We start from the raw sequence: 26,378 nt of genomic DNA on the forward strand, positions 1-26,378 counted from the left end.
CATTTCAAAAAGTATTCATCAGGGTGGAAGTGAATTACTAAAAAGTGTGTGTATTGTATTAAATGTATGTTTTTGAAGTATGTGGTTTTTAAATGAACTAAAGTACAATTTTTACCTTATCATCTAGTTTGTGAGTTTAAAACAAGTTTCTACTCAGTTTGCTCACAATGGAAATTCACATTCAGACTTCAGATTAGCATTTTTGTCTGTTGTTCATTTATTCTTTGAACAGAGAACATTCCATGCTTATATACTAGTAATATAAAAAAAAAAATCCCACTAACTGAATTGAATGCCTATTAAATGCCACAAAAAAAAAATCCAGTGATAAAAAACTGATACTACTAATACTTTGTGACTTCTTACTGAGTAAGTAATGTACAACAGCAGTTTTGCACAAACCTTCAGTATAATTTCCGCCATTGAAGATATATTAAATTAATTTGGAAATAGATAACAGGAAAAATAAATATAGTAGGGATAAAATGTAGACGTGTACTTTTTAAAAGAAGGGTGATTTTAAAACCTGATGGTTCAGACCCTGAGGGTTTTCAGTATTTTAGGCTACAGCTGTGTTTCGCATATAATAAGAAGCACTGCTTTCAAGGTGCAAAGAAGTAATCCTACATCTTACGAGCCACTCTAATGGAACTCAGCCCCTTGAGAGTGAACTTGTTATTTCTGCTACTTTAAGGTACATCTGACTGCCATTTTCCCTGCTGATGGTTTACGTAGATGATTGAAATCCCCCAGGGGACTCTGACGCTCAACCTTGAGACAATGTCAAAACAACAAGGCCACTTTATGAGTTCTGTGTTTGAGAAAGAAAGATTAATCAAGCGTCTGAAGAAGAGTTGGAATGTGGTGCAGACCCTCTGAGCAGCTTGTCGTTGGATCCATCCGGACCGCAGCCAGTTGTTCTGGTTTGGCTCCATTACGTGGCAAACCTGGAAGGTGTGAATGGGTCTGTTTTGCTCGTCCATCTCTGTGATGGCATCCCACTGTAAAGTACAGACAGCACATATAGAGAGCAGTGTTTAGTAAGTCTGTGGTTTGTGCTACAAAAAGAGGAATATCACTTAAACTGAACACAGACTTCATGTAAGTGACAGTGACTGAATGGTACATTCAAATATTTGTATAGACTGCTATACCATTCTAGCTTCTTCTATACTGTTGAGGTTATATTTGGAGAATAGGATAAATGCCTCCATTTCAGAGTTGTTCTGCAAAATGTTCTGTCTGTGCACCTTCCTTTACATGTAGCGAAACGTAATTTCTATAGAAACATGGTGTTTCAGAGACATCAAGTTAGTTTTACCAAATGTTTTCAAGCCGTTGCATCAGCCAGACTCCCTCATTTGTCTGCTCTGCTTTAACAGTGTGATGATCAGAGCTTCAAAATCCCAAACATTCATTGACAGGACTCCTCTCTGGCTACTCCTGTGGCATTACATGTGCCGCTGACACTGTGCCAATTACACAGGTGAAGACATCGTGATAACTAAATAGTACGAGAACAACTGGCTGCACTTTTTTGATTCACTTCTGAATTGGCCAAGGTAAAGACAAACTCATTGCATCACATTTTTTATCAAGCCTTCCTGTTTAGTAGTAATCTTGTTGCTCCGGCTATTGCTAATGATTCACCTATTCTGGCTTGTGTTTAGAAATTGTTTATATTATTCGGTTAAAGATAAAATTATCAAATTTTTCATTTTACAACTTTAAAAAAAGAACCCAAGAAAAAGCCACAGCATGTGAATTATCATGCATTGACTATACAAAATTAATCTGCATTTGATTCTTATCAAAAATAACACATCTTGATCTCCCAATTTAGAAAAATCTGCTTAAAGAATACAAAAAGTTAGGGAACCGTAGAAAAAGAGGGGAGCGATACAGAACTTTATAGGTTCCACAACTTAAAAAATGAATGCATATTAACCCCTGAATGAGATCTGCAGCCTCAAAGTGAGTAAACTTAAAGGATTCAAATTTCTTACTGAGTACACAGTGTACTGTCATGAACAATATATTGCAGCCTGAAAACAAGAACAAGCTGCACATTCTATGCCTGCCTTCTATCCTTCATAGCTATGCCATATTAATTATTCTGCCTCATGTGATATCTTCCTCAAATGAACTGACCAGAGATATGGGAAAATATGGAAGGTATGGATAAAAGACACAATACATATATGTGGGATTTCCAACATTGAGAAAGATCTGAATGCTCCATGAATACTTTTTTTCCTCTCCCACCGTCACTGATAAGATTTGCTATGCATACCTTCCATAATTGTAACTCCTACACAGTTTAAGACTATTCAAGATATATCAATCAATGCCAGAAAATAGAGAAATAAATAATTGCACCCAAATGGTCACCACTGGATTTTTACAGGCAACACAGCAAAGATCATGGGTGTGTCAAACAATTATAAAATTAGTTTCTCTGGACATTTCAATTCAAGTTAAAATCTATTTGCACATGTAATCTGATATATGTGCAGGTGAGGTATAAAAAACACCAGACGGCTTGTTGAGAGAATTTCACCCAATCGAGCAGATCTGACTCGTCAAAATAAACAATTATTCAAACAAAGTCAAACCGAGACAATATGAATCATCTACAACATTTAAATAACAACAAGAATAAAGATACTATGAGTGAACAGAGACAGAATTAAAATACTAGCAGAAACACACAGTCATGTTGAAAAACTGCAGAGATTTACAGATGAGGCTATTTTGATGAGGCTCTTTTTTTTTACAAAAGTTTCTACAACCATAAAATCTAAATTAAATCAGGTGCTTGTAACAAATGAGGTTCGGAAGCTGTCCTTGTGTGAAAATTCACTCACATCCCAAAAAAACATTGTAATTTAAATTACCTGAATGCAACCAGGTGTTCAAACGAACTGAACTTTTTCAATTTCAATTCCATTTCTTTTTATTTATATAGTGCTAATAACAACATAGTCAGGTCAAGGCACTTTTACAGATTTGCCACATAATGAAAGGGTTTATTTGTTTCTCAGCCGAGGCTGCTGTCAACAAGCTCATGGAAGCTTTGATTCAGGGGCTCGGGACAGACAGCAGATATGTGGAGGACTGTGCACACAGGTTTGTTATGATATTGAGAAGAAAGAGATCCTTATGTTGTTTTGCCAACGTGTGCAAAAACACAGCACATATTTACCAGAATTGAAGACAAAACAGACAATGTTTTTTAGTCTATGCTGTCTTTGTGAATTTGGACAGAGTGGCCTGATGGGCCGTGATGGCAGGTCACCAGTCAGTAATCCTTCTCCTGGAGTCTCTTCTCGCCCAGTCTGAAAGAGACTTCAGCTGACGATTCCTCCATGGTTGCACAAGGATCATTTCCAGGTCAGAGCCTGGAGCACGGAGGTTATAAGAAAGCACGAGAAGCTACACAGAAACACACTGCGCACTGGTTATTGATTCCACTCTCCACCATGTTGGCGCCAACATTATGTAAATCCGTACCGCTGATATCTGCAAACTGAAGTGTTGATGAGGGGAAAATTAGCCAGCTGATCGTGACCAGCATACATTTGAAAACGCAAACCTGGATGCAGGAGACGCTGAGGAAATTGAAACCAGTTCAGTAGAGTGTTCTGAAATAAAACTTATTTAATAACACTTCAACCTTGACTAGAGTGCACAAAAGCAATTAATCTTACATTAATTAAGCGATCTAAATAAGCTCTATGTGACACCCATGGGCCAAATGATTAATCAATCCCATCCAATCCCCGTTCGTTCGTATCTCAGGCTTCCAAATATTGTCGAGCCAGGCAGTGTCTTTATATATAAAGTGGACTCAACTCAAAACAAACACAGCCACTTCCTGTAATGCACTGCAACAATGTAACATGAACCAGGACAGCAGAGCTGCCATAAACTCAGGCTTTACAAACGTAAACATGCTCAGTTTTGCTTAAGCTATTAAGATTATTTAACTGCGAATGAATGAATGAATGAATGAATGAATGAATGAATGAATGAATGAATGAATGAATGAATGAATATAAAATTTAAAAAAATAAAAAATACTGTTTGCTTTAAGTGATCAAGAAAAGGATAGCCTAAGTGGCTTACTTATGCTTCTCCTAAAAAATGATATGGAGCATTAACCCAGTATAACCTATAATATGGTTAACATACATGTGAGGGTCATAATTATAGAGATACCTGCAGCGCAGCTCAATACCATCAGATCTATGACCGATAAATTAAAGAATTAGTTACAGCATGTTACCTTCTATTGAAATATTTCATGCAAAAACACTTTACAAAATGTATGAGTGTGCTGTTGCACAAGATCAAAATAGATGGTATAGGTTTCAATGACGATTTGATTTTAATCTGTTGCATTTTATCATAAACGAGAGCTGTTGAGAGTTTTTAGTTGCGGAAGATGAGACGGATACATGCACAGTGTTTCTCAAAAATGGAACAAGGTGCTCATACAAAAAAAGAAAATTGTTTTCGCCCCCTCTGTATTCCTGTATGCGCAGCAGCTGCCAAATGCATTCGAATTTGAAGGGCAAAGATAGTTGCAGTCTTTATTCTTTATTCTGGCTTCACTTGAATGTGGCTGATGAACAACACAAAAATTGTAGCTAAAGTGGATTTGTTTTGGAAAATATTTGAATTGGAAGTTTGGGGATTTATGCTTTTCTGTACATATTATCTGAGCTGCTCATGCGGCAAAGGGCCAAGGAGTACCTATGTCATTGAGATGTCTCCTTGGGAAAGCTTAAACATTAAGACAGTCATATTGGAATTCATCAGATAGTTGTTGACACATTTCAAACTGGACCAAAGTAGATGACTGACAGGCATTTCAATCCACACAGCCTTGCTGCTGAATTCCATCATATCCAGACACTCACACTATTGTTGCATATAAGTTTCCAGCCTCTGTACTGCTTTGCCACATGCCTTTCAGTCTGGTGTAAGAGAAAATACCCACTTTATATAAGAGGACTTTCTCCAACACTCACTCTATACAGTATATTGTCTTATCAGTTCCCTCGTTACAAAGCTTGAAATTGAGTATCCTTGGTTTGCATAAGATCGGCATTAAGTAAGTGGAGTACCATTAAGCATACAAACATGACAAAATGGTGATTTGTCACTTTGTGTGCCTCAGTTTTCCAAAAAGCACCCTTGGGAGGTGGCATAGTTCACAGCAGAGAAAACAAACGTAAACCCCAAGTTTGAAAGATGAGCTGCAGCCTGCACTCTCTGAGGCAATCAGATATGCACCTAATCGCTCTGCCTATTAGTCCCCAGCTTAGCAGACTGCAGCAGACAGAAAGCAGGTTCCCTGTACAAGCTTTAGGACTAATTAATGCACTGAAGTCGCTCTACAGTGGCCTTATGAGAGCACAAGACCATGTGTTCTGAAACCGAGATGAAAATGTTTTCCGACTGGCTCTGTGATAAAATACATACTTAGTTTGGCACCGGGGCACTAGACTTTGTTAAAAATGTCCTCATTTAATCTAAAAAGCAATTCAAACACTTCATGTTATTACAATGACACTTGCACCGTCCTCCTCTATGAAAGCATCCTATTGACTTCTGCTTGTTCAGGTGCACCTCCTTCAAGCCCAAATGGATTTTAACAAAGTCTGCAACACAGCAATTAATGACTGCGGTGTCTGAATACAGATTGTTATTGTAAGGAGAGGGTGGGGAAACAAACAAAAAAACATTTAATCATTCCTGTTTTCAGGTGACTATTTACTTCACGAGTCCCGGCCCATCCTCAGACTTGATCATTGGTTTGGAGTAATTCCTTGCGGAAGTCATATTATTGTATTTGAGAGTTGGTGAGTTATGCCACTTGTAATAAACGTTTTAGTTGATGGCAGTAAATTTGTCTTTTTGAGGAATTTACAGAGTTGATTAGGTTAAACATGTACAACATGACATCATGTTTTAAACATGTAATACTAAAGGTTGCTCTGTGAATCTATTTTATTATGATTAAGTGTCCTACATTTTGTGTAAATCCCACCAATATGAAGTTTATTGATTTTGCACAGCTCAAATAAAATAGCTTTCAGAGGCTCAAAGAACAGACGAACCACCTAAAGAATTAACAGTTTTTGTCCTCTGTATTTGTCAACACATAGCTACATCATGTGCATAGAAATCCCAATATGTTAACTCCTTGTTTTGGACCAGGCTTCAGAGAGGATTCCACACCTCTCAGGTTAGGAAATGGTCAGCATCCTGCTTTAAATCTGGAGACGAACCGGTGATTCCAACTTTTAACAGTTTCTCACTGGTGACAAACGAGTTACTGCAATGTCAACACGCTTGGCAGGGTGCTATTTGCTGGGGTGGACGCCTGCTCTGGTCTATATATAGATCTGTTGGATTTTTATAACAATCACATAGCTACTATGTGCTACTTCACCAGCGGACCAGACACAACATGTCAAATAAATGTTTTTCAAATCTGAGTAAAGCAGCGCTGTCGCCTCTCGTCCAGTCAGAAATCCACTAAATTAACTCTGAACTCAAATTCACGCCAAGTAAAACATTTTGGTTGGATGTCAGATATCTGGATATCGTTTTTAAAGGGTGATCCAGAAACAATAGATTACATTTGTTGACGAGTTGCAGTCACAGATAATTACTTTATACAGCTTTATCCACCTCAGGTTTGTTGTGTACCGGAGCCAACCTGGACAAATAATCAAACGTACTTAGAGTCACCAATTAACCTCAAATGCATGTTTTTGGGCAGCGGGAGAAGACAGGAGTTCCTGGAAAAAGCATGGAAACTCAACACAGAAAGACCTCCTGAACTTAAACCTGCAAGCTTCTCACTATGAGGCAGGTATAATAACCACTATGCTCATGTGATGTCATTACATTTGTTCTTATTTTTGCATGAAGTTAGTTAACCTTAACATAATTTTACCCTTTATCTATTCATGGCTACTTTACCTGATTTGCTTGAATTTTTATAAGACCCATCATTTTGTTGGTTTCACTACGTACTCTTACCTTCCAGACAAGCATTGCCAGAAATAATGAAAATGTTTTAGTTTTTGCACGTGAAGCTACTTTAAACTGTCTTTCTAATGCCTGAATGAAGTAGATTGCATGCTAGTTTATCTCAGCTGTATTGTTATAGTGTGTTAATTCATCAGTTTCTGAGTTCTGCTAAAAGTCGTAGCCCCCATGCTGCAGACTGCGCAGTGGGCTGCTTGCAATTGAAAATACTGAACTATATTAACGAGTGATGAACTCAAACGCTTGATTTCCGACTAATGGGTGTACGCTGAATTCAGCAGAGAATGAGTTATTAAACTGGCCTAAACAGTGTGGAAAGCTCAGCTAGTGTGTCACTATAATAGAATTACATGCATTTAATGGCACTGCAGTGACACACACACACAATCAATAACTGCATCCTCAACAAGAAAGACGATTAAAGCAAATGCATGACACACTTTTCAGACATATTTGTTATTTGTTGTTCAAGTAACTAATAAAGTAATGTTTTGAATAAATAATCGTAAAAGTTTTCTTAACTTACCTCACTGATTTCATTAAAATACATTTAAATACATTGTATTCCTCTTTATGACAGTTTGGAAGCAGTTGCAAAACCATATTATTGTGCAGGGATGTTCAGGCAAGAAAAACTTGGTATGATTTCTTTTTTTTTTTTTACCCATAGCTTCCTGCAGCTTAAGTCCTGCACTCCACTTCTGACAGGAATCTGTGACAGCCAGTGAATTTAGTTGGTGGAAAGTTGTTATTAAAGTTGTTCAGTGTTGGAAAAAGGTTCAGGAAGAACTTTTACATTGCAGACAAAAACATCATATTTCCGATCAGCAGCTAGTTGCATGGAGATCAAGGTCACCATGACAAGAAGTCTTTCCTCTCACTTGCAGCAAAACAATGCGGCTTCAGCATGGCATCATCTGTATTAGATACTGTATTAAATACCGTCATATTTATTGTATGTCTCAGTTTTTACAGTGAAGTGGTTAGGTACTTAATTCAGCCGCATGATGAAATGTATCTTGTGAATTTATTTCCTAATATCCATGGTTGAACGTAGAGCTGGGTGGAAAAAGTATGAGCATAGCATTAGATTCATTTCTGAGCTCAACACATGTTACTTTTTCTTTACACAATTGTTCACTGAGGCCAGTTGCCTTTCCTTGACGACTCATGACTTATGAATGCTATTAAGGCACTGGAGGATAGTAACAAAAGAGAGAGGAAGGAGAGGGGTGAAAAAGAGAGGATGTTTATAGAGATAATTTAATGCTAATCCAGTATCTTTGTGCATGATGCCACATTGATCTTTAAGCTTTCCCTTATTTTATCTTTTATTTTTTTTTAATTTGACAACAATCCCACAACTACTGGTTGTTATCATGCAAACATTTGATTCTTGCACTTGGACCAAATATTACTAAAATGTTTGAATATCCATGTATCCATCTATCCATCCATCCATCCACCCATCCATCCATCCATCCATGCTCACCACTACAACATTTTTTTCATCCTTCTAGATTGTTGTGATTGTGATCATTATCTAAACAATGACAGCATAGTAAGGTGCTGGGTGTAAAATAACAGTATTTCTTAATGTGCATAATGTTTTCTTCATCACCTTTTAAAGAATTACAGAGAAGCGTTCCAGACATTTGACAGATAGTATATCAGGTGTTTAATAAAATCCCCTGAATGTCTTTTCATTTCAGTGGGACAGCTTAATTAACCTTTACCCAGTGTCTGCTTGGAGGATCGAGTCCTCCAGGCAGACTTTCGGTATGATAACAATCCTACATGAGCAGGTAGTAAATATCTTTTACCCAGAGGACTAATCTTGAGATCTTCTGATTAGTTCTTTTTTCTTTTCTGACCTTTGAAAAAAGAAAATCCTTCACAAAATTAACAGAAGGACGACGTATGAGGAGCCAGACTTGCAAAATGAACTTTTAAGACTATTTTCATAGAAACATACACACCCGCACATTGCAAATTGGTTTGTATGCCAAAGCAAAGTCCTGTAGATACCTCGGGCCAGAACATCCTGGAGAAAGTGTCCGCAACCGCATGCTGACGAGAACAGACTTTCAGTGTGTGCGCAGTCAGCAGATGATCAACTGAAAGAAAATGAAGATGGGCGCATTCGGACTTGCTTAAATGTGAGCGGCCTGCTCCAAAACACATTGCTTCCATGTTTGCTGTTGCCTGTATTCATTATGGAGTAATTGGTTGGAATGCTGAGTTCCCACAGGCATAAAATGAAATGTGATAACCTGGAGTTGGATGTGTTGGCGAGGGAGGCAAGTGGATATATCCAAGTGTCTACTGCAAATAAATCTGATTTTGGCAACAAACAAAAAAAAAAACACAATCTGGGAGATGATTGGTCACAAAATCTGAGGTACAACACAGAATATAGTATCTTCTCATTAAGTCAACAAGCAAAAGTTGTTGAGAGCCAGCAGAGAAAAATATTCTCACCACGATAACAGCGAACTCTCTGCAGAAGGCTGAGCTGATTTACACATCTTTCAAACATGCTAAAACAAACATAAACAATGCAAACGTTTTAGATGTAGTTAATCACATTGTACATCTAATAAACAAATAAGCATAGAGTCCTCCCAGCATTTGTTTGGTCTAGAAAAGACGCTCAGTATTCCATATGCATGAAGGAAAACGCACACGGTGTGTTATTTTGTCTGTCAGATACTATCCTCAGTGAGTCCTGTGAGGAGATATCCTTGTTAGAGAAACTGGCGTGGCATCGTAGGTCTTCACTTGTATGCTACATTACTTCTCCAAGCTCATACTGCCTTCAATAAACATCTATTCATAGCACACATGATCTCAAGAGTCTCAGCCAGTTCTTTCCTGCAGCTCATTAAGTTTCTTCACAAAACCTTAAGCATTAAATAATCCAAGTGAGCCTGAATTCTAACAACCAGTGTAATGAAAGCAAATGAAGCAGAATCTCCACATGAGATTGGCTGCATAGAGACACATTTGACACATTGACCATCACTCTTACATCAGCCAGTATTAGAAAGTGCAGCCAGTGACGTCTCTCAGGACAGTTTCACCGTTGAGGGGAGTCCCGAACTTGACCGCCTTAAATCTCTGGAAGGGTTTTACATTCCCTGGACCTGAGGCTGTGGACGACCTTTACAGGACAGGACCTGTCACTAAATCACTTGTTTCTCAAGTAATTATTCATTGACCAGTGAGTCGCTTTTAGAAATTCTCAGTTCAACTCCGCAAAATATTCTTGCTATCAGATGATGACGCATTATATTCTCTGCAGATAGAGACAAGCGGCTAATGTTCATTCTTCTTCACAGTTGCACCACAGCTGCGTGAAGGCAACTCTAATTCACACACAACAATGTTGGAAAAAGACTGTATTTATATAACATGCCAACAAGAATCACTGTATTTTTTGGGGGAGTACAGTAGGGGGAAACTAAAACTTAGAGCCCCCCCCCCCCCCCCCTCTTCGAGTAAAAATCTCTTAAGAGTATAAATATTTCATATCAGTAGCTATTAGGACGTGAGGCCGTTCAGAAAGCACACACACACACACACACACACACACACACACACCCAGTGCGTAGACAGATAGTGTCGGTGGCGGCACTCAACCTGGCTAAGAGGTGTGAGGGTTTGATTAAAACAAAGCAATTTGTCAATGTCAGACTAAAGGGAAGAGAGAAAGAGAGGTGTTATGAAAATATCATTAAATCTCTGTAGTTTTGATGAATTATTGATTCGATGAGAATCTATGGGAGTGGCGTTGTGCTGTGTTTTTGTTCAACCAATTAATGGGCCTTGTTGGTCCCCACAGCAAAAAAAAAAAAGCCTGTTTAGCTTGTGTGCAAGGGGAGAGAAGCTTTTTTCAATATTTGGCCCTGGAAATATCTCAGTATTTTGTTGCTATTTATTGGTTTTGTTCCAAAGGATTTATTGCACTTTTAATAATAGCCTGAAAGTACAAACAGCCCCCTCCACCACCACCTTGTGTCTCGAATTAGACACAAAGTCATAAAAATAATATTGGTGGTGATGTTTGTGCAGTCCCAGTTGAAATGTTTATAAGAATGAAATCTACAACATTTTCCCTACAGGCTCAGCCTTGGAAGAATCGTATTCTACAATTAAATTAGTTTAATCTCTAGATATTTTAAAGGCCTGGTCAATTGTATATTCATGGCGCGTAAATATTGCTGTTATATTCATTCGGTTAAAATAGAAAAACCTAACCGTGGAAAAACCAGGGACTATTGAATCAAGATCGGAGTGCTTCAGGAGTTTTATTACACCTTTTATTGCTTCAGGAATAAATTCACTTAACTTTTAAAAGGCTGTTTGTAAATATTTATTAACATTATAGTTGAGTGCAGTTGTGATGTGACCATGAATGAAGATACAAGACATATAAGCCAAGAATCCTTCAGTTGAGGGTCGTAAAAGCTCAGCGTCTTACAAGTGACATTGTACAAGTCTGTTTTATAACTGCTGGTGTGAGATGCATGAATGATTTATATTCATCCTATCTGTATCTGTTAAATAGTATCTCATTAAGGTTGTGGAAATCTACGGGGCATCAGACTGCAATAGAGAGAGAATCCAGATGTTTACATAAGCACAATTCAGAGAAGTGATTAATAACATGCATAATTTAATGTTTCTTTCAAGAGAGGAAGCTTTGGGTGACTGGACTGACGGTAAGTAATGGCTGTGATCTTAACCCTTTTGTTGCCAGTTATCTATATTTTATGTGCTGCAGATACAACAGTAGGATTAGTGCAAAGTTGTTGAGAAGAAAACAGAAGCAATATGTTCTGACCATGAAGCTCACATTCAGATTAGGACTGCATCTAATTTTGTCTAGTAGCAGCAAAATGATTCCGATGACCTGTTAGTGGCTCATATGGACATAAGCGTTAACAAGTCTTCAAACGTAAAAGGAAGACCTTTATCACTGCCGATTGTACCAAAAGATTTCAGATTATAATCAGCTCTGTTGGTCCTGTGATTCTCTCAACAATCCCAGAATGTTATTGCACAACCGGCTAACAAACATCTTGTTGCGACAGCAGATTTCACAAGCCCCCGCTAGGATTACATTATGTTTTTATGTCTTATGACAGAGAACCACATACATATACACACACCGAGCATGCTTTTAGTTATTTGTTAGAAAGCAATACACTCCCAATTTTGAATGATCTTTCTCTTCCTCCTAAGTGGTTTGGCTACATGTATTGTAAATTGCTTTGAATAAAAGCCTCTGTCAAATGAATGTAATGGGATTACTGTGTCTCTTAAGTCCGAGACGTGCATGCTCGCACAACAAACACAATTTCTACAGTTGGATAAAATGCCTAATGCAATTATATTATTTTCCTCTTGAAAAAAAAAGGAATATACCATTGTATTTTGTCTAAGCCATGATAAAAGCATCATGTCCGCTCAAAGCTGTAAAAAAACACCTTTAATTGAGACACCTTTTGAAAAGGTGTCTCAGGAAATGACAGTTCACTTTCCAAAGTCTTAACATTGATGTATTTTTCAATTGTAATTATACATTATTTGAAGTGCAGTAAAAAAATATTACACATTTCCCTACTCGAAATAGTAGGTAGAATTGTAGGCATACATTCTCTACACGTGAACCTCCGACTAACATGTCTGTGTTAAAACTAAAAGAGGGGTTTAAAAGTATTCATTCATTCATTAAATCGTGGCAACCTTTTAGGTATTTGTGTTCAATTAACAATATTTTCATTGATGTATTGAGTCATTTACTTTATCAGTTCATTGATCTTGCACATAGCTGCTGCTTAGATTTCTTTTTAAAAAGTATGAAAACAGGACGTTAGTGGAATTAGTCAGCTGGATTCTCCCAAAGTGCACAGCACTCATTTAGTAAAAACATCATGTCCATTGAATCATTTTAATCTCAGTAGTGTTCTCAGTCTGTGGCTACTCTGCGTAGACTTGCCGTGTTGTATCCTCCACAATGCTCACCTGAGAGCTACAATGACATGAGCAGCCAAATGTCACAGTTCTCACATCCAGTTCAAAAGCTGCAAACCAGCATCCAACCTGTGGAGTCCAGCTCCCCCACGGGGAGAGGTTTGTTGACACCGTGCTGAGTCGTGCTGTGATGCCTTGTATTGACAAGGTCAGAACATAGACACCAAGTACAGCTGTTGTGTGTTCTTTGTTCAAATAACCTCTGTCTGTCTGTCCGTCTGTCTGTCCGTCTGTCTGTCTGTTCCTTCCAATTAACAGATTTTTACTCAATCAAAACTCACCATATCTCTTTCCACTGGATGACACATTGACGCAGCTATTATCAAGAAGGTTGACGTAGAAAATATGTCACCAACTGCCTACATGGTTTTTGATAAGACAAGAGGTCTTGTCTCCTAACTGTTTGATTTCAAGACAGTCTTTTTTACTCTGGCATAAAGATTCTTTTTTGAAAGGAAATGTCAGGTTCAGGACATTTAAAGATAATATGCATGCTTGGTAAAATAGCTAGGAAGTGGATTTTCGTATTTCAAGAAATGTTGATGTTAGTTAAAAGTCTGTTTAGAACATTAATCAACAACAGAGAATAAGACGACAGTTGTTATGACAGCATAAGCAGAGACCAAAAACCATATATTACAACTGTAACGTGGAAAACAAGACTAGAAGTTAAAAAAGAATACAATATATGTAGAGTGTTCCCAATTACAGTTAAGTAAGATTATTGATCAAACTTCAGTGTCACCAGAGACATTTTCATTAATAGCAACAGCCCACCGTGAATGGTGAAGGAGATCTAATGTGCAAATTATTCAATTCAAATTGGCATATAAATGTAAATGCTCACTTGCTTGTAGAGCGAGAAAAATGCATAATATGGCAGTTAAAAGTAACAGGTACCACAAATTGATGCAAGTATGGAAGATATTTAAATAATATCCATTAAAACATGAAGTATAACTCACCCCATTGACAGGATAGGTCTTCCAGTCCAGTTCTCCCAGCACTGTGGTGGTATCCAACAGGACCACTGGAGGGAACAGGGTGGTGAGAGAGAAAGTTATGAAAAATGAAGGGCAAAAGTTGGAAGAGTGAAAGAACAACGGTACATGCACAAAGAATGACAGGGGGGTAGCAAAGACGGGAAAAGAGAGTGCAAGGGAGAGGTTGGACAGTGAATTTAAAGAGAAGAGAAATGGAGGTGACAAAACAGGAAGAGAGCAGACAATAGTTATCAAGCTGTCAATGGGGAGCTGACAGAGCTGTAAAGCCCTTATCAGATTCAACCACCTATGAAATAACAGCTCTTAGGACAGTCCAGAACAACACCAACACTAACACAGATACGCCCTCCATCTAGGTGAAGTCTGGGAAATTGGTACTCTCCTTCTCAGAGGTCAGATGTTTTCTGCTACATGACACCAAAGATAAGCCAAAGATGAATAAAGGAACAATAAGGGAACGATGGAAGTACTCTGCAAACTTTAAAACATTGAATGAATAAAATACATTGTATTTGAAATTACAATTTTAAAAATAAGGGGAAAAAAATTGCCTAAGAGCAAATAGTTGTTAAAAGAAAATGGACAAAGATATTGTTCAGCAATTATTAAACCCTCATTCAACTATTTTGCACGAGCTGGGTCCAGTTTCACCAAAAGCACTATATAATAACAAACAGGTGTGGTGGTTGACATGGTGGATGTAGTGATGTAACACATATTTTTCTGGGTGGAAATGCATCTTCTTGTCTGATTCACCAAAGGTTTGCACGTGTGAATGAAAACAGACATGGACATGGACACGCTGGGGATTGCTTCTTATAAATATGCAAGGTAAGACCCACCATTAATTAAGCATCGGCCCTAGTGTATATCGAATATTGGTTTATGTGATGCGATGAAATTACAAAGTCTGAAAATGTTTGCACTCTTTACGATTGCCTGTTTTTAAAACATTTGAGAATATGGTGCAAATGGGCTTCAGCAGAGATGCTGCTGTTATTGTAGTGAACGGCTGGCTCACTGTTGTTCTCAGTCGATCACTCGTAAAACGCACAAAAACCAAAAGCACATCCATCTGTGTGAGGATGCAATTTAACAAAGTTTATAGGATCTTAGAAAATCAGGCCACTGCTCTTTTAACATTTGTTTAATGATCGTTGGAAAGCCACAGCCAGCGCAGGACACATAATTACTGTAGTGACAATTATTCAGCTTTTCGCTGGTTCACGTACAGCGTGTTTTGTTCCTTCAGTAAAATCAGTGTGGCTGTGTTTTACATGCACGTTGAAACTGTGCAGGACTGTGGCCCTCCAGTGTTCATCCCTGGTCTAGTTAACTTCCAGTTTCATACTCATTATTGTGCTTATTGTGTCTCCATGTATGCACAAGCCCCTAGTTTCTAGCTGCATCACCCTTGATGTTTCTGCACACTCGCTCACCTTGATCACGTCTGCGAACATAAACATGCTGCTGTGTTGTCTGTTGCCAGTTCAACTCGTTTCATTTGTTGTGTGCACGCTGTCTTGTTAGTTTCATGGCTCAGACCAGTGTTGCCCAGGAGTTCAACTACCGTGAAGGGCTGAGAAGTAAACCTGATGTGAATGCTTCTGTCACTTCAGAGAAAAAAAAAAAAAAACAAGAAAAAAAACAACAACTGTTTGCTATTGTGTGAAAAAGGTTACTGTTCTTGGTCTCAATCAGTCAAGGTGTTGTTTCTCCTTGTATGCTTTGCCATGTTTTGTCTTATAAGGTCAATTCAAATTGGAGCCTTATCCATGCCTGTTCCCGTTTATGCAGGTAAGAGGCATCTCAAAGCAGCTGAAACAGCTCAACTTGACAAGGTCATGTGTTTTGGAAGACATTTCTGCCCTTGTCCAAGCCGTTGCATCAGTTCGTGTGGTTCCCCTCGTGACACTGGTGAATGAGCAGCAAACATGGGAGAAGGTGGCCCGCAAGCATAAGTACACGCAAATTCAGTTTTCCTCTTCGAAAAAAATACATTGTCATTTGATTCAGAATTTTATGTTAACCTCCTCGGGGACAGTCAGGAAGAGCCAAAAGGCTGAAAGTGTCTAATGCAAGGTCTAGTTAAATGATCAGCCCTGTCTCCGCTTTCTATTGCTTTTTAGTCTCATTGTTTAAAATGTGTAAAATGGCACAGTGTGCCAATTATTTTTGCAATAAGAGATTCATCAGTATGGCAAACCTAACCTGTCGTATGAGTTCTCAAAAGTAAAGAAGCAGAAGTTGAAAATCTTCCATTTGGACAAATCGATCCCGCAATTTCAACTCAGTGTTTTGTCTATTTGTGAATGAGGAAGGCAGAATTGAGAATATATTGCAGTGCCTCTAAAGAAATAACTTTGTATTACATTGATTTTTTTTTTTGCCTCCTGTGTTAATACTTGACAAAATCCATGAAATAATCACTAATGTTGCACAATGAGCTCACTGTTACAATGAAAGAAATAGAGTAGAAACGCATCATATTTGTCTTAATTCCTCCAATCCTGTTTTCAAAAACGGGATCATCAATCAATGATGTTCTACCTTTGGGTGTGACATGACCCTCTGCATATTCATGCCCTGTACCCCGAGGCCTCCCCTCCTTGTACGGAGTAAAAAGAGAAAGACAGAGTTCACTGTCACCGCAGAGTGACAATGCTTGGTTTCTTTTATTCATTAAACTATGAATCTATAGTTGATGCTGTGGGGTGGAACTGATAAGGTCACTTCAGTCCCTGACATCTTTCAGATCACCTACACCGAACAGCCACAACATTAAAACCCCTCACAGTTAAAGGGAATGTCTTTGTATCTTGTTACAGTGGCATCTGTCAAGAGGTGGAAATATCAAACTGCAAACACACAGACAGACCTCGAAGCGGCTGTGCAGAAGAAAAAAAAAAAAAAAAAAAGATTTGTGAGGATTTGAAGAACTCGGACTATTTTGATGGGTAGACAACTCAATCAGAGTCCCTGCAAAATGGCAGGTCTTGATGAGTGCGCCCGGTCTGCAGTGGATAGTAGCCTTCAATCGCAATACAAGCAAGGACAACCAGTGACAGGGTCATGAGCAAATAGGGCTCGCTGGTGTAGGTGCAGAGTGATGGCTGGCGCATTTCTCTTTGATCACACAGAAAAGCACAAGCTGCTGCAGACCTTCATGCTGTTTATGATAGAAAGATGTCAGGGTTTGTTTTTTTTTGTGTGTCTGTGCGTTCGGGGCCTGCACACTAGCAGACTATTCAAAGTGTCCATGCTAACCAGTTTACCGCAGAATGCACCTGAGAAAGTAAACTTAGACCTTAGAGTAATGAAACGGGACATTTCTCAGTTGGATAATTTTTTTGAGTTGAGTTATTGACATGCTGAACATGATCAGTCGTATTAACTCGTAGGCAACATCAGTAACAGCAGTTGAAATGCACGATGCGTGCTCCCTATTGGAAGTCAGTCAGGATTCACAGTCAGACTGTGCAAAAACAGACTTAATTCCTGATCAACAAAAGGTTTTCTCATTAAAAATAAAAAGAACACAAACATTCCATTGTGCACACGCCCATATTGAAGCTGGTATACTTGAGAAAAGCACCACGAAAAACATCTGAAAGACATAACATAACACACACACGTTTGCTCGTTCACACACGTTTGCATTCATGAATATAAAATATCCTATGTAAAAATACTAGGAGCAGCTTATGTTAAATGATTAATGTTGCTTAATGTAAGGCACAATGTAATTTACCACCTGTGAAATAAAGTTTGCGTTGTTTATTATTCCATCTGTTTTTACTATGTTGGACGAGGAGAAGCTCATCGATTCATCCTTTAGCAGATTTGTTGACGTTAATGTGATGGTAGCCGTTGTCCCCTCACCTCCACCTGGCTTTTGTTTACTGGCTTTATTGTAAAAGGCTTTATGAGATGTACCTCAAGTTTTGAATTTGTGACTGATCATCTCCTGGATTGCCTTTTTCCCCAAATTCTGATTTATTTGTTATAAGACTCAAACATGTCCGATAACTTCCTCCACTAACACCTCCAACGCCACATTTTTGTGCTATTGGGCGCTCCGCGCAAACATTTATGGAAGCAATGTTTTTTCAACTGACCGTTCTCATGTGGATAAGGCGTAATACATGCAAAATCATCATTTCAATAGTCCTGTTTGCATGTAATGTCACTCATGCGGTTCTTCTTAGTCGATCGCTTGCCAAATGCATGCAAAGTGGAAACACAAGCTCTTTGTGTGAGCGTGCACACTTAGTAAATCAGACCCTTTGATACATGGACATTTTTGCAAGAACATGTGAACACATGTCTATTTACATGAATCCATGAAGCATTGTGTACCGACATGTGTAACAATCTGTAGCCGTCTGCACTCTGGTCACGGCTCAGGCATGAAAAGAGCCATTATCTGGTCCTTGCTAAGCCCCCTGAGCCAATTTGATATGATGAATGTGCAATTTCCTTTGTCTCCACACAGCCAGTTAATTATAATCTCTTGTCAATAAAGTATGTCCCACTTCAGTAGTCGACATTATAGACCAAACAGTCACATCTTCAGCCGACCCGTCACTCCAGTGCACAGCGGACTTTGCCAAATCTGGACTCATTTAATGGGGTTGTGACTGTTTTGAGAACAAGCTAGATAACCAGGGAAGATACACTTTGAGAATGACAAAATGAACTGCTTTAGTATTTACCGGGACTCTATTTAGCCTTGATTCCCTGCTGTAATTAAGGTCTGAATTATAACAAGGTGGCCTTGCCTCTGTGCAAAGGACATCGTGAGATGGAGGGAGGGAGACTGCGAGACAGACCAAGACACACAGAAAGTCAGGATGTCCCGATCAGATCGGGGCCACTAGCGATTTTTGATCGATCGGGTATCGGTCACCTCCGATCACCGATCACCTCGCAGATCTTTTTTTTTCGTGAGCGGCCGTCCACCGAGCCCCGTTTGTGACCTGCCGAAAACGTACAGATAGCAACCACACCGTAGGCAGCATTAGCAATGCAGTGGTGAACATGTCAGCAATATTTTATGAGAGAACGTGCAAACAGTCCAACTGCCAGGTGCAATAAAATGTCATTTTGTGTGATAATGCAAAGAAAATGAAGAAGGCAATGTAAGAAATTGGGGGTGTCCAGTGTGTGCTGCGCTGCTCACACGCTTCATCTGGCTGTTCATGACGGCTCCTGTCACGGCGCAGCACTGTGTGTATTTACACTTTAAGGACTTTTCTTTTCAAGCTAAACTGTTTAAGCCACTTAGAAGTGGAATTGGGACGTTCTGATCGGTTTTACTGAATACTGTTAATGTTGTACTTTATTCTAGCTTATGCTTTAGTCAAACTGTTTCACTTTTAACTGGGCGTTATGTGTTCAATTTTAATCTCTTGCCACAATTCGGGTGAAATTGTTTATGACGGTTTAGGTGGATCAGAGATTCCAAATAAATATGTTCTCTTTTTTATAAGACAGCACAGAGGGGATTTGTTTGCTGTGACTGCATGAAGTTAAAATAGGTAATTATGTCATTTTGAGAATCATTTTTATTCTATAAGTGAGTTTTACAATAATTCTAGCTAAGATAAGCTTCTTCCAATGAAGCTTTTAGCTTGAGACAACTAAGTTGGTATTATAATAAGTATATTCGCAATACCAATGTAAGTATTGGATTGGGAAAGTATCAGTATCCGCCGAGTCTCAAGCCTAAACAATTGGATCAGTATCAAAAAATATGATCGAGGGATCCCAAACAGAAAGGCATTGATTTTTGGGAAAATTAGAACAATCTTTCATAATCGTAACCAGAAGTAATTTTTTTACTCAAAACTGTATCAGTCGATCCTATGCGCACACGCACAAACACACACACACAAATACAGCAAGGTAGTCATACAGTAATTAAATTCCACAAATAAGGAAATAATGGGGCGAGACCACAGTGGTGTATTTGATACATGGATTTGCTCTCTCAGAGCGAACAAGCACACTAACACACACACACACACACACACACACACACACACACACACACACACACACACACACACACACACACACACACACACACACACACACACACACACACACACACACACACACACACACACACACACACACACACACACACACACACACACACACACACACACACACACACACAGACAAATTTATCAGGATGCCAAATCACATTATTCTTGTCTGGTTATTGTGTCTGGAAGCCTGATGATCTGCAACTGTCCTTCCAAAGCTTCACTGGCTGAAGGGTGAATTGTCACATTTTAGAAAATAAGATGGAAACATGTCTGAGCTTTAAATTGACACATAAGCCATATGTTTTATGTATGTTTTGACAAGTTTTAACCAATGAATCTACCAAACCATTAAGTCTGAAGTGACTGAATTAGGAGAATTTAACCCACTCGCCTGACAAAACTGACAAAAAATATATTCACTGACGCTGGTGTGTGGAGGTAGTGGCTCAGCTACAAATCTTTTAAAATTGTGCAAGCAACTGAATGAACTCATGTTACACCTCAAACACAGTGCAGTCATCATGGGTTTTCAGCCTTTGATAAAATATTCTTTTTAATAAAAGCAGAGTGCATTCTTTTTTTTCTCTTCAGCCATGTGTATTTACAGGGTTGACACCGTAGGTGCTACATTACATCTGAACAGTTTCCAGCAGAGTTTACTGGTGCTTTGGGCTTGAGAGGCGGTCTTGTATTCAAACGCGTGCCCTTCAGTGGTTTCAAACTATTCCAGTGATCCACAGGGGGCAGTAACATAAAAAGATGTGCAGGAATGGGCTAACAAAGGCAGGAAAGAAGAAAACTTAAACTTATTAAACATGAATGCAAATGCAGGGAGCTCCAGAAAAAAAAAAAAGAAAAGAAAAGTGTAGAGAGCTTTTTGAAGAACGACACCATGAAGACTACACTTGTACTGCTCCAGTCTGTTTCCCAGTTTTACACTGATCTAATTGTGCCAGCATCTCTCGTCTGCATCATATTAATATTACAATCGTGATACTGGCATTCATTTAATATCCCTTTCAAGTTACAGTGTATAGGATGTAAAACATACATGTTTTTGTTTTTTACATATGGTGGTAGTAATGGGCTTTACAGTGGAGAGCGAGGCGCTTCATCAGGAGTAACTTGAGGCTCAGTGGAGTTCAGCTTGATGAAGAACACGTCAACAAATGTGTAGATGGACTGAACTTCTGACCTTGAGATCATAGGACATCCCACTCAGCCATTTCTGCCCCAACAACCCCTCAAGCACCTTCTGTTGTTTATCGCTTGGGATTTTGAGATAGCAGTTGCCAAGTACTGTTTCTTCTTTCCTTCCAGTTGGACAGCAAAAAGACAATATACTGAAAAGTGTCTGATTGTGTTTGATTGCAATGTGTGATATTACAAAACTGGATAGGCTGAGTCTGGTTGGTTGGATATGTAACGTCAACCGATATGCTTGCTGGAAAAAAACATGAACTATCATGACTGTGGTTTTGTCTTGCTTTCTTGATAATTTTAAGTTATTTTTGATTAATTAAAACAATTTACCCTACCGTATGTATGCATATATATACTGTATATATGTATAACATGATACATTGGGATGTATGACAGAAGTGCCTTTGTTGCTTCACTCTCATATTGTGACAGTTATCTTTGACCAGCATGGATGAGAATCTCCACAAAGACAATCTTTTCTATAAGGCCCCTTGGCATATATTTTCTAGGATGTGCTTCCACAGAGCCGCACATAGAAAAAGAATCATTACTTCCAAATGAAATGATAATAAAAGAGCACAGTAGTATCTAATTCACTGGTGGTACAGATGGCACTGCTTCCTCGTATTTAAAGAAAAATACAGTGCAATATCTACCCGAACAGTACTGCTGTGAGGTAAAATGATCCCAGAGATGTCAGACACCCATTTTTTAGACACTGTGCATATCTGGTCAGTGGATAAAGAAACACAAAAATCCTTCCTTTCAGGTTAACCAACACTAGTTTCAAAAATGCAGTGTGCATTTGTGGAGTAAGCAAGATTACAAACATTATCAGGTTACAGCTTCTAAGATGTGAGGATTCGCTTAAATGTTCTTTCATTTGCCCTGTTCAGTCAAATTGTGGCAGTTTGTTTACCAGGCTGTGGTTTTTATGTATAACAACAGATTGCGTCACTGTCATTAAACCTTAAACACAGTCAATTTTCCCCACTGGACACATGTCATACCGCTATGAATTAAACATCAATGAAAGGCAAAAAAAATGTTACCCTAGAACATTATAATAACAAGATATGGCAATAAAAATGTTGGCATGGAAGCTTCAGTTTGCTCTTACAATTGAAAATCAAGGCTTTGAAATTTCAGAACGCAACAAGAGCCAAGCATTATATTTTGTATTTAATTATTAATTTTTTTTTTTTTTTTTTTATGTGACATCAACTACAACCGATTAGGTGAACAACCTAATCCTCATGAATAAAACCAAAAGAAGACAACAACAAAAAAAAAAACTGCAGGAAAAGATTCACCAAAAGGAACCATAATCTTTATGTGTGATGAATCAGCTTGGCTGAACTGGTCTCCATAATACAAGACCTACATAATCATAAGCAGAAATATTTTCATCTTAAATATGGTAAGCATGATACTTTAGTATGTTTGGCTAACTAGCTCACTAATAAGTTACCTGGGATTTCTCCAAAACCAAGTTGCGTAACTGTAACGGTGTGACTGTTTGCTAGGTCAAAAGCTGTGTTTACGCATCTTAACAACATTTCTACTTCATGCAAACGCACCCTAGATCTGTTATTTTGCACTTTATGCAATGCAAGAGCTACAGTATGCGGCTGATCTAATATATAGTTAACACACTATTGTGTGCGTGCGTGTGCATATGATGCCTAATTTATATTGTAGGATTCACAATTTCAAACAAGTCAGCTGTAAACAATAACAGCTTACAAGGTGACTGTATTATCAACCGTACAATTACAACAGTTACTTTAGAAGAAACTGTGCTATTGTTCCCTAAAACAATTTAAGGTATTTTTAAACTTAAGTAGTCTGTCTTGTTTTGACCTCCAGAAGCTAAATTAACTAATTAAATCAACTAACAAATTGAGATCTCACCTTGTCATTGAAAGTCTGATAAGACATCCAATAGCAGGGTCGATATATTGCACAGGGGTGCCATACAGTTTATTAGCTGCTTCTCACTACATTCTAAACACCTCACGTTGACATTTTCTCAAGTTTCCCTTGTGTGCATTGCCTCCTCTTCAAACCTGTCACCACCACAGGCAGAAAGGCATCCTGTGGGGAAAACTGAGTGCGTACACGCACGCACGCACGCGCACACACACACACACACACACACACACACACACACACACACACACACACACACACACACACACACACACACACACACACACACACACACACACACACACACACACACACACACACACACACACACACACACACACACACACACACACACAGGACAGAAAGAAATGAAGTGAAGGAGACTTTGACATTTGGCTAGAGAAAGGGCTCTTGTCGTCTTTGAAAATGCATAGTTGAAACATTAAACATTCAGCAAGGAATATTAAACTGACCTCTGCAAATGTGCGAAGTGAAAGATGTCAAAAACAGATTACGCTCTGGCAACCATTTACCTGTTCGACTCACGAGTACAGCCGATGACAGATAATGTCCTGTGTTTGCCATTTATCTCTAATGAAATTATTGTCACACACTCTCTTCTCACAGAAAAGTGTTTGGGAGGAAGCCAGACTAAAATCTGTAATGTATTTATATAGGAGTATATAAGCGTATACCTATAAGCTCAACAATGAAGACAGAGTTAGAAACAGGCAACTAAAAAGCATCAGTAAAGCTGACAGAAAGTGCCAGAGGCTGACATTTTACTGTAATACTCACTGGTCCCTATAGCTGTGGTGATGTTTCTATGCACCCAGATTTGGGAGGTGAAGCAGGATGTTATATCCTCTCATATAATTTGGGTGATGGAGCACAAGGAAGTAGCACACAGACACATTTTTTCCACTATGATGCTCATTAGTTGTTATAAAACTAAACTCTGACTTCCACAGTTGCAAACTAAGGCCATGGCTAGAGATATATATATATATGAACTCCAAATTACCTGATTTTTTTTTTTGAGGGGGGAGGGTGGGCAATGTAAATCTGAAATTCACCTAACACATGATACAAATTTCAATGTACTAAGAAGCTTGAAATGTCATGAAAAATGTTAAATAATAAACGCATTTCCAGCACACTTTCAAAATACAGCATCTTAAAACGTATTCCCTGTCTTGCAGTTGAGCCTAGACGGCTTAAAAGTCCAGACTGAAATGCTCTACATATCTTTATTTATTCGTAATGTCTAAGTTTTCATGTGCAGCTTGTCTGAGAGGTTAAATGAAGCTGAACTTTAAACATCTGGTCACGTTGTGGTCGTGAGCGCACGGGCGGAGACGAAAACTAGACACTGTTGAAATGTGACACACCGTGACGCCCAGCTCGACTCACCTTGGTTCGTGGTTGCTGGGTCCGACAGGATACTTTTGAGCAAGAACAATAACACGCAGTATTTCCCAGCGGAGCTCATCGTTGAGTCAGACACAAGTGCGCGGCACAGACTCCTAACAGATTCCCACGGTGAGAAGGAGAGATGTCATGAAAGAGGCAACTGAAATCTTCCCAGTATATCCACGGGAGTCCTGTCTTTCTGTTTCCTCTCTTTCTTCGTCTTTTCTTTTCTTGTTTTGTTTTTCAACCTCTCATCGCGGAGATCTCCATGTGGACAGAGACGGACAGTCGAGACCAACGACTCGCCATTGTGCGCATAAAAAACCAAACAAACAAAACAAAAAAACACAAACCCAACAACAACAGAAAACTCGGCGCAGTAAGTTCAACGAGGAGTAATTGACTATCAGCCCTCAAAACGAGTCCCGGTCGAAGTCGGACTAAAGTGTCTGAGAGCGAAGTTTCTCGATCAGAGTCTCTGGTGTGTTTGTTATTCAGCGTCTTGATCCTAAAACAAGAAAGAAGCGGGGAGAAAAAATAATCCGGACTTCTCGCCTCACTTCCATCTCTTGCTGTGTCTCTGTATCACTGCGTGTACCTCTCTCTCTCTCTCTCTCTCTCTCTCTCTCTCTCTCTCTCTCTCTCTCTCTCTCTCTCTCTCTCTCTCTCTCTCTCTCTCTCTCTCTCTCTCTCTCTCTCTCTCTCTCTCTCTCTCTGTGTTTCTTTCTCTCTCACACAATCAAAGATTTACAAACCAGGTCCAATGCCCGAAAACTTGTTCTTGTGATCTTTCACCTTATTTCTAACATATAAATGCATCGTTTCCAACAGACTGAAAATAATATTTTTCTTCTTCTTCTTTCCCCAGGTTATTGATTCCAGGGGGGAGATGGAGGGAAATATGAAACCATTAGTCGACCACTGTATCAATTCTGTGCTCTGATGTACCTGAACTGGATTATGCTTCAGGAATTGTAATGTGTCTGGGCCAGTTCCTATTTATGGTGGCAGGGGAGGAAGGCAAGCAGACGAATAGATTGGGTAAAAAGTTGAGCCAGAGAATGGAGGGTTGAAGGTGAACACACATACAAGTCTGTGTGCTGCTCATTAGAAATGATCTCGCTCAAGGCTTGCACATTGTAATTGAGCTTCAGTTAAAGCACACTGTGACATGAGGAGTTTCCTCTTGACTTCAAACACTCCTACCTGTCCTCACTAATGGCCTATGAGCTTCGCCCTGTGACACAATAGTGGAGACGACTGTTAATAGAAGTCCACCGGGACCAGCAGTCAGGATATAATGACCTTTTGGACTCTGGAGCCATAGCTTGGCTACTGGAGGATAAAGGTAATGTTCACTGCAGTCACATCACTCACTCGCTCTCTTTAGCTGACAGTTCAAATAATTGCTGGCTACATTGGTAATGGTACTACATTCCGTCCGGTCATGAAGTTCACCAATGCACGCATGTGATTCCTGACTAGAAATATCATTTAATAATGCGTGTTCTGCAAAGTCTTGATCGGGAAACAGACACCCAGGAAAAGTATCTACAACAGCATTCCAAGCTGCTTCAAGTTGCTGAGTGAAGCGGCCTGTGGCAAGAGAAAAATAAATTATTAAAAGTAAAGAGTGCTTTGCTTTTGATGCAATTTAGATCTA

At 39.0% G+C, this 26,378-nt stretch overlaps 1 protein-coding gene across 1 annotated transcript in view; it reads right to left on the bottom strand.

Annotated features, from left to right (window-relative positions):
* LOC308127148 (ephrin type-A receptor 6-like) overlaps nucleotides 1-25,305 on the bottom strand; it is a 59,346-nt gene extending 34,041 nt beyond the window's left edge. Inside the window, exons 1-3 of the mRNA XM_080491984.1 lie at nucleotides 24,716-25,305; nucleotides 14,073-14,137; nucleotides 873-1,001 (exon numbers count right to left, since the gene is read on the bottom strand). Coding sequence (XP_080348110.1) covers nucleotides 873-1,001; nucleotides 14,073-14,137; nucleotides 24,716-24,794 — 273 coding nt within the window. The 5' untranslated portion in view covers nucleotides 24,795-25,305. The remainder of the gene's footprint in view (nucleotides 1-872; nucleotides 1,002-14,072; nucleotides 14,138-24,715) is intronic.
* Nucleotides 25,306-26,378: the final 1,073 nt, after the last annotated feature.

This window comes from Lipophrys pholis (genome assembly GCF_963383615.2).
Source record: "Lipophrys pholis genome assembly, chromosome: 2".
NCBI classification, from domain to species: Eukaryota; Metazoa; Chordata; class Actinopteri; order Blenniiformes; family Blenniidae; genus Lipophrys; species Lipophrys pholis.